This window comes from Oncorhynchus tshawytscha, linkage group LG21 (genome assembly GCF_018296145.1).
Source record: "Oncorhynchus tshawytscha isolate Ot180627B linkage group LG21, Otsh_v2.0, whole genome shotgun sequence".
NCBI classification, from domain to species: domain Eukaryota; kingdom Metazoa; phylum Chordata; class Actinopteri; order Salmoniformes; family Salmonidae; genus Oncorhynchus; species Oncorhynchus tshawytscha.
The window spans coordinates 18,320,348-18,329,792 of NC_056449.1; the positions used below are offsets into that span (position 1 = coordinate 18,320,348).

Here is a 9,445-nt window from a genome sequence, read left to right on the forward strand (position 1 = left end):
CCCATTTCTATTGATCATCATCACAAAAACTTAGTTTAAAGTGGTAATGTACCCTAGTTATAAAATTGTTGAGTGGTTAACTTGAAAATGTAGTATTTGGTACACATCCTATTTTAACAGCTAAGTACCGTGATGAGCGTTAATTTCAAAAATGGAAAAGGGAATAGATTCAATCCCAACTCTTTATTTTAACAACCCAGTTGTTAAGGTATAGCTTGTCTCTAATTTCTAACCCTCATTTTAAATGTATAGCTTGTCTCTAACCCCCACTGTAAAGGTATAGCTTGCCTCTAATCACTAACCCCAATTGTAAAGTTATAGCTTGTCTCTAACTCTTCCCCCCCCCCCAACCCCACAAACAGTTCCTACTCATCCATGCAGGACTGCCGGGGTCTGTATACCTGTGCCACGGTGCTATCTCCCAGCTCTGAAGAGCTGACCCAGGACCAAGGGGACCGTGTCTCCCTGGATGCTGCAGACAGTGGCCGCGGCTCCTGGACCTCGTGCTCCTCGGGCTCCCACGACAACATCCAGACCATGCAACAGGGACGCAGCTGGGAGACCCTGGCCTTCGGGCCGGGTGGTGTGGTCAGCGTAGGTGTCCATCCTCCCGGGGGGCCTGAAGCGTTTATAGGGGTCCCCTCTGGACTGTGGGCGTCTCAGGCTAGAGGGAGCTGGGCATCGGCCTCTTCTTCATCTTCCTCTGCAGCGTACTGGGGCGAGGACTCGGAGGGTGACACGGGCACGATTAAACGCAGAGGCGGGAAAGACGTGAACGCTGACCCGGAGACGAGTAGTATCACGTCCATGGGGTCTGACGAGGCCAAGCAGCACGGGAGGCCATCGCCCATCACCGCCGGCAACAAGGGTCTTATCAGTGAGTTGTCCTTTGAAATGTTTGTTTGTCTGTTGTGTTGATGGAAGGGTTAAGCTGTCCTCATAGGCTAATGTTAGGGTGGCCATACCTGTTCCTAATGTTAGGGTGGCCATACCTGTTCCTAATGTTAGGGTGGCCATACCTGTTCCTAATGTTAGGGTGGCCATACCTGTTCCTAATGTTAGGGTGGCCATACCTGTTCCTAATGTTAGGGTGGCCATACCTGTTCCTAATGTTAGGGTGGCCATACCTGTTCCTAATGTTAGGGTGGCCATACCTGTTCCTAATGTTAGGGTGGCCATACCTGTTCCTAATGTTAGGGTGGCCATACCTGTTCCTAATGTTAGGGTGGCCATACCTGTTCCTCAACAAATTAACAGGTTCCTGATGAAAGGTCGGATTTTTAGAATGTTCTGAAAATGCTAAACACTGCTCACATGTGTATGCATTTTTGCATTGTGTTCATCCATGGAGAGAAGTGCATGTCAGCTGAAAGATGTCCGCATGTAGATCTCCATGCCAACACTTTTTCTGGATGGAGTGTGTGGTGCAGACTAGAGGTCGACCGATTATTCAGAATGGCCGATCAATTAGGCACGATTTCAAGTTTTCATAACAATCGGAAATCGGTATTTTGGGGCGCCGAATTTGCCGATTTTTATTTTTTATTTTATTTTTTATATATATACCTTTTTAACTAGGCAAGTCAGTTAAGAACACATTCTTATTTTCAATGACGGCCTAGGAACTGTGGGTTAACTGCCTTGGGACAGAAAGACAGATTTTGAACTTGTCAGCTCGGGGGATACAATCTTGCAACCTTACAGTTAACTAGTCCAACGCAATAACGACCTGCCTCTCTCTCGTTGCACTCCACAAGGAGACTGCCTGTTACGCGAATGCAGTAAGCCAAGGTAAGTTGCTAGCTAGCATTAAACTTATATTATAAAAATCAATCAATCATAATCACTAGTTAACTACACATGGTTGATGATATTACTAGATATTATCTAGCGTGTCCTGCGTTGCATATAATCTGACTAAGCATACAAGTATCTAAGTATCTGACTGAGCGGTGGTAGGCAGAAGCAGGCGCGTAAACATTCATTCAAACAGCACTTTCATGCGTTTTGCCAGCAGCTCTTCGTTGTGCGTCAAGCATTGTGCTGTTTATGACTTCAAGCCTATCAACTCCCGAGATGAGGCTGGTGTAACCGAAGTGAAATGGCTAGCTAGTTAGCGCACGCTAATAGCGTTTCAAACATCACTCGCTCTGAGCCTTCTAGTAGTTGTTCCCCTTGCTCTGCATGGGTGGCTGTTGTCGTTGTGTTGCTGGTTCGAGCCCAGGGAGGAGCGAGGAGAGGGATGGAAGCTATACTGTTACACTGGCAGTACTAAAGTGCCTATAAGAACATCCAATAGTCAAAGGTTAATTAAATACAAATGGTATAGAGGGAAATAGTCCTATAATTCCTATAATAACGTCAACCTAAAACTTCTTACCTGGGAATATTGAAGACTCACGTTAAAAGGAACCACCAGCTTTCATATGTTCTCATGTTCGGAGCAAGGAACTTAAACGTTAGCTTTCTTACATGGCACATATTGCACTTTTACTTTCTTCTCCAACACTTTGTTTTTGCATTTATTTAAACATGTTTCATTATTTATTTGAGGCTAAATTGATTTTATTGATGTATTATATTAAGTTAAAATAAGTGTTCATTCAGTGTTGTTGTAATTGTCATTATTACAAATAAACGAATAAAAAATTGGCCGATTAATCGGTATCTGTACCGGCGTTGAAAAATCATAATCGGTCGACCTCTAGTGCAGACGCGTAAAATGTTAATTGCGTTTTACCCCATCTTTCACCCCCCTTAGCACGAAAGGAGAGTCGGTACCGCGAGCCCCCTCCCACCCCGCCAGGCTACACCGCCCTGACAATCTCTGACTTCAGTGAGGGCCAGACGCAGTCGCCACCCCCGCCCACGGCCCCATCCCACTCTGGCCGCCGCCCACCCGACTACTCCACGGCCCTGCAGCGCTCGCGCATGGTCACCCAGTCGCCCGACTCCCAGCATCACCACCAGGCCCAACAACACCCAGGTTCCGGAACCACAAAGCGCCATGGGCTCCACCGCACCCGCTCGCCAGACGAGGATGAAGAGCCGGAGGAGGAAGAGGGTGAGTCCTTGTCTCCCAAACTAGTCGCTCTGAGGAAGACAGTGGCACACACAACACCAGAGACAACCAGGCCCTGAGATGAGTGTACGGGTTAAAGGGCAGCCCCCCCCCCCAGGCTGAGGTAAATTACTGATTTATACCAATGATAACATGCATGCCCACCAGGAACAACACAGACTACCCTCATATCCACTGCAAACCTAGCCTGGTCCCAGATCTGTTTGTACTGTCTTACCAACTCTTATGGGGAATGGGCATTGAGGAGATGTCAAGACCGCACAAACAGATCTGGGACCAGACTAGCACAAACCCACCACGGCATCTCATGTGCATGATGTCATCATGCTTGGACCAAAGCTCATCAGGCGTTAGCTCCTCACTCTCTGTGTTGAATGGCATTCATCTGGGGGCACAAGTTGTTAGGTTTGCTCACCAATTGTTATTTGTGTCAATGCTTGCACACATGCTCTTCCATCCCCAGCAGTGTTTTTCTCACTTTTAATGTTCATGTTTGTCGTTTTTTGCACATTTTTCAGTTTTGATAGTAGACCATGATACAGAAAGTTCACATAAAGGCCAGTTGGTGATGTTGTGGGGGCTTTCTGCCTCTAATTCTTTCACCGGGTTTTAAAATCTTTGTAACCAACATGGCTATTTTTTTTCTTTCTCTCTTCAGAGGATGAACAGGTATCAGCAGTCTGAGAGAGAACTGTCTTCTGCTGGATGACTTGAAGTCGCTTCCATGGAGCCGGAAGAAAAGACACTGATGGACGGACAAAGCAATCCAGTACGTACGTGCCTGCCTCCTGCATCGTACTCTCCCTCCTGATTGGTAGACTCCTCTGCTCATCTCCCTCCCCTGCCTTAAAGCATTATCAGGGGTTGAATAACCCTGCTTGAAAAAATACTGTGAAGAAGGAGAGACAAAGAAAGATACAATGCCTGGCACTTTGGAAAAAAGAAAAACAAGTCAAACTGTTTTGCTGGAAAAACATACGGCGACGCATGACAACCACGCTCACACAGGTGTCCTGGAACAGCTTTCCAAGACTATTATCCCAACCCCACCTCACTTTACACACAGCATCATGACGTGTTGAGCTATACCATTTGTCTGCACTTTTTCTTTTTCTACTTTATAAAACGTGAACAAAACGGACAATGATGATTTAATAAAAGAACATTGATCGATTTTGAACTCTTAAGGATTTTCAAATTCCTGCTAGGTTTTTGGGGGTCTTCTTTCCAGAACTATTGCACTCTGGGGGTAAAAGAGACTATACCCAAGTCTTATATCAATGGACTTGGAATGACAAATCTGTCAAAAGGCTGTTTTATTCCTTAATTACAGTATTATATCTGGTCATTCACATATTAGACATGACCTAGTGGTGGCTCCACCCCACTGCTAACTGGACAGTCACAATGAGAGAAATAATTGTTGGTTACCTCAAATGATTTCTCTCATTGTGACTGTCCAGTTAGCAGTTGCAGTTTGGCTCCAGCACTTTTCAGTAAAACCTTAAGTTTTAGTACAACCCTCCATTCCCAACCCTGGCCTGGATATCGGTCTCTTTTTACAATACGACCAGCCACATCTTAAGTTCTAGGTCATATACAGTAATGTACAGGTTTAACGGTGGGGGGCGTAGTAGTGGCCCTACCTGTCCAGCCGGTCCCATCTGGCTGGACCTAGCTGGTTGGCCAGTCCCATCTCCGATTGTAAAACCTCTTCTATTTTTAGTGATAGCTATGGCTGCCTATACTTGTTTAGCTAGGCTGGCTAGCTACCTAGCTACATAAGATGGCAAACATAAAATAAATATCCCCCCCCCCTCACTGTAACAGGTATGTTAGTCGGCAATACGTGTTTCAGATGATTAACTCAAGTTAGCTAGGTAGCTTGCAGGAAATATAACATACTTAGCTAGCCACCGTGTTTGTCATCTGCCCTCTTGGTGCTGGCATCAGCTGTAGCTGAGCTTCTAGCTAAATCTAACTCTTCGCTATATTCCAGTTGAAACGTATGGGTGAATGTCATCATGTAGGTATCAAAAATGCTCCATCTTTGAATTTGTGTTGATGAGAGTTATCAATGGAAGCCATTGTGGTCTGGTCAGTTTTTTCAATTTTGCCTAAAGGATTGTATTAGTGTCCGCCTCCCTTTCAATAAAGCCTGCCTTGGGGGAGGGACGGGGCCAGAGCAGGAAGCATTGCCCACACACGGTTTAGTCTTTCAGAGATGGGAAAAAATGTCAGCTTGTATATTTAGCAATGAATCCTCTGATAGGAACATCCAGGTTTTAAACTGGAAGGTCACCTGGTGACTTATATTCCATCTATATTTAGACAGTATTGTTTTGGACAACTATGTGAGATTTATATTGGCTTAGTCTTGTCCCTAATGGTGATGTTGAAAGATAAGTACAGAGGTGATTTATACCTGTTTTTAAAATGAACCAACTTGGGGATGTGTGTGAGTTATGCACCCCAAAGGCTTGAATCCTATAGAGGTGAATGGAGTCTCGGATCTTTCAGTGGTGCTGCAATCTGCTGTTGCTACGTCCATTTTTGGACTTATAAATTAATGATATATATCCATTGATTCTTGAAGAATATAACTTATAAATGCCTCATGAGCTTAGTTCAACTTTCATGCTTAAAACTCATTTTGATATCTTGATTGGTCAGTCCTTGCATACATATCTCCGTCTATTCATTTGAGTGTTTGAGTGGTTACATTTCTCCAGGCCCACCCCTAAGCTTTTTAGCAAAACAGAGGCGGTGTGAATGCTTTATTGTTTCAACTAAGGATTGCCCTTTTTAAGACTGAACTAGAATACACGAGAATGAACTAAAATAAACCTTCTCTCCAACCTTGCTGTTGGAGACATCCCTTCCTCGTCATTGCAAAGCCACTTGGAGAAGTCCTCCACTGTTACAGGCATCAAGATCAGTGGATGTACATATGAGTAGGCAATGCTAGCGTAGAACAAACCTGTTATCCACTGTTTCGCAACATCATTGGAGTTGACTGAAGGTTATTGAATATGTTTGTTTTTTGACTCCAGTGGGGAAGTTACCTAGATTAAATAATTAACTTTGACGGCTGCTAATCAGAATTATTAGTAATCAAATTGTGAAAGTGTCACTTATTTTTATCACTGAGTTGTGCTGATCACATTGATCAGTAGTAAAACTTTAGACTGAGAAGTAGAAATAAACGAGTGCAGTGTTTTTCACTGTGGTTTGTCATTACACTAATCATTAGTCATGTTTTTTGTTCATGACACATTTTTTCTATGGCTGCCAATAGATTGTCGAATGTGTTTGTAATTCAGTGGTAACATGCATCATCATTCACTTTCCTTCAACTCTTTAGCAGGCCAAGGTCTATTTCGAAAAACAAAACATTGCACAACAATGTACAAGCATAAAGATAATTGTAGTAGGTAGAACTGCTACTCGGTTTGATGTGATGTCAAGTGAGAAGTGTATATTTAACTGGTGATGATTTCTCATACTTTCTTGTACTACTTTGACCTGTATGTCTTTTAAAAAGACAATTGGTGGAGTACGTATCGGTAGTTTTTTTGTATTTTTAATACAATAATTGTAAATATTGGTTATATTTTTGTTGAAATGTACTATGTTTATGCCTCAACATCCAGTTTGTATGAAGCTGGGAAATCAATAAATACTACAAAAGTGATCAATTCATAGGTTTAAATGCACTTATTTTTTTTCCTACATTTGGAGGTTTCGTCTCATGAATATTGTTCCTTTCCAAGACCTCTCCTACGCACCATCTAGTGTTTGCACAAGATAAGACATGGAAGTAACTTGAACTGTGTAACCCTCATACTTTTCTAACTGACAACAGTGTACGTCAGAATTAATAAAAATATGTCTCCACTTGTTTCTTTTTTAAAAACTTTTGTCATTTTTGTTTGGAGTAATAATTACTCAAATGTGATACATACAGCAATGTAAGGTATAGTTAGCCATGTTTTCTGAGGAGATAAAACGTTGTCTTCACTGATCATATTTATTTCACATATTTTCTACAACGCCTAAAACTGTTCATGGACATTGACTGAAGCCTGTCCTTTAGCAATGTAATGTTCAAGGCTTCTTGAAAACCCCTTGTTTCTTTGAATTAGAGTACATTCAGACCCTTTATTAGACATTGGTTAAATGCTGTTCACTGTGAATGAGCAAACTTTACAATTGTACAATTTATTAAAATCAGTATACATAAATAGCTGGTTTTCATTTATTTCAGTCATACATCAATGATGTGTTTTTAGGCTGTGGTTAGAGCCAAGTAGACAGCCTTCCAAGTCTGGTGTACAAGGTGATCCAGGTCTGGTTTATGTAAATCACACATGGTGATTTGTCCACACTGTCTCTTGGAGTATGCCTATGCTCAATCCCTCTTTAAAACTCTTTTCCTTGGGGACTGGACCAGAAACAGGTAGGACCAGGGCAGAAGATCCAGAAGCAGCTATGAGGGATGAGTTGACTTCAGACAGCCGAAGTCTAAATGGAAGGGCTCGGAGTCCCTCATGTAGTGGGAAGGAAGGCGCCAAGTGTTGCCAATGCAACCACTAAGAGTGAAATAAGCTCACAACATGGGCAAGTAGGTTGGATAGGTAGATCCGGCCGGTCAGGTAGGTAGATGCAATAGATCTCCGATTGTAAAACCTCTTCTATTTTTAGTCATAGATATGGCCAACTGCCATTGTTTAGCTAGCTATATATATTATATAATATATATTATATACATTTATTTTATATTATATATATTTATATATATTAAATATTCCGGTAGAAACATGTATGGTTGAATTTCACCATGTACAGTATTCAGACTCCTTGATATTCCTTACAGCCTTATTCTAAAATGGATTAAATAAAAAATGATCCTCATCAATCTAAACATTACCCCATAATGACACATTGAAAACAGCTTTTTAGAAATGAACACTTATGTAAATAAGGGATGTTTCTTGTTTTAAATAAGTATTTAAACCCTTTGCTATGAGATTTGAAATTGAGCTCCGCTGCATCCTGTTTCTTTTGATCATCCTTGATGTTTCCACAAGTTGTTTGGAGTCCACCTGTGGTAAATTCAAATGAGTGGACATGATTTGGAAAGCAAAAACCTGTCTATAAAAGGACCCACGGTTGACAGTGTATGTCAGAGGGGAAAAAACAAGCCATGAGTTTGAAGGAATTGTCCGTAAAACACTGAGACAGGATTGTGTTGAGGCACAGATCTGGGGAAGGCTACCAATAAAATGTTTGCAGCATTGAAGCCATTCTTAAATAGAAGTTTGGAACCACCAAGACTCTTCCTAGAGCTGGCCGCCCAACCAAACTGAGCAATCGGGGGGATAAGGGCCTTGGTCAGGGAGGTGAACAAGAAACCAATGGTCACTCTGACAGAGCACTAGAGTTCTTCTGGGGAGATGGGAGAACCTTCCAGAAGGACAACCATCTCTGCAGCACTCCACCAAACAGGCCTTTATGGTAGAGTGGCCAGACAGAAGCCACTCTTCAGTAAAATGCACATGACATCCCACTTGGAGTTTTCCAAAAGGCACCTTAAGGACTCTGACCTTGAGAAACAAGATTCTCTGGTCTGATGAAACCAAGATTGAACTCAGGCCTTAATTCCAAGCGTCACGTCTGGAAGAAACCTGGCAACATCCCTACGGTGAAGCATGGTGGTGGCAGCATCATGCTGTGGGGATGTTTTTCAGGGATTGGGAGACTAGTCGGGATCAAGGGAAAAATTAACAGAGCAATGTACAGAGAGATCCTTGATGAAAACCTTTTCCAGAGCACTAAGGACCTCAGAGTGGGGCGACGGTTCACCTTCCAACAGGACAATGAACCAAAGCACAGAGCCAAGACAATGCAGTAGTGGCTTCGGGACAAGTCTCTGAATGTCCTTGAGTGGCCCAGCCAGAGCCCAGACTTGAATCCGATCAAACATATCAAATGGCGTCGGGAACAGATGGCTGCTGTTTTACAATCCCCTAACTAATTATTTTGTACATAATGTTTCTGCCACCGTATCTTATGACTGGAAAAAGCTTCTATATATCAGGACAGCGATTACTCACACCGTACTGGAGAAAGAGACGGGGATATCGGGGACGAAGGTCCAGATGCCTTGTAAGGATCCGTCGGCGAACGGGTAATCTCCCTTTACCATCGGTAATAGTTCTTGCATAGTTTGGAGCTGTGCTTTGGGTCATTGTCCTGTTGTAGGAGGAAATTGGCTCCAATTAATCACCCTGTACAAATCTCCCACTTTACCACCACCAGAGCACCCCCAGACCATCACATTGCCTTCACCATGCTTGACAG

At 42.9% G+C, this 9,445-nt stretch overlaps 1 protein-coding gene across 13 annotated transcripts in view; it reads left to right on the forward strand.

The window, feature by feature from the left end:
* Positions 1–6,984, forward strand: part of LOC112247599 (rap guanine nucleotide exchange factor 2) — a 163,861-nt gene extending 156,877 nt beyond the window's left edge. For 12 of the 13 annotated variants that reach the window (XM_042303152.1, XM_042303156.1, XM_042303154.1 and 9 more), the window contains 3 exons: positions 363–877; positions 2,762–3,185; positions 3,741–6,984. In XM_042303152.1, the coding sequence (XP_042159086.1) occupies positions 363–877; positions 2,762–3,141 (895 nt within the window). In that variant the 3' untranslated portion in view covers positions 3,142–3,185; positions 3,741–6,984. The remainder of the gene's footprint in view (positions 1–362; positions 878–2,761; positions 3,186–3,740) is intronic. The other variant, XM_042303160.1, reaches the window with a different exon arrangement.
* Positions 6,985–9,445: the final 2,461 nt, after the last annotated feature.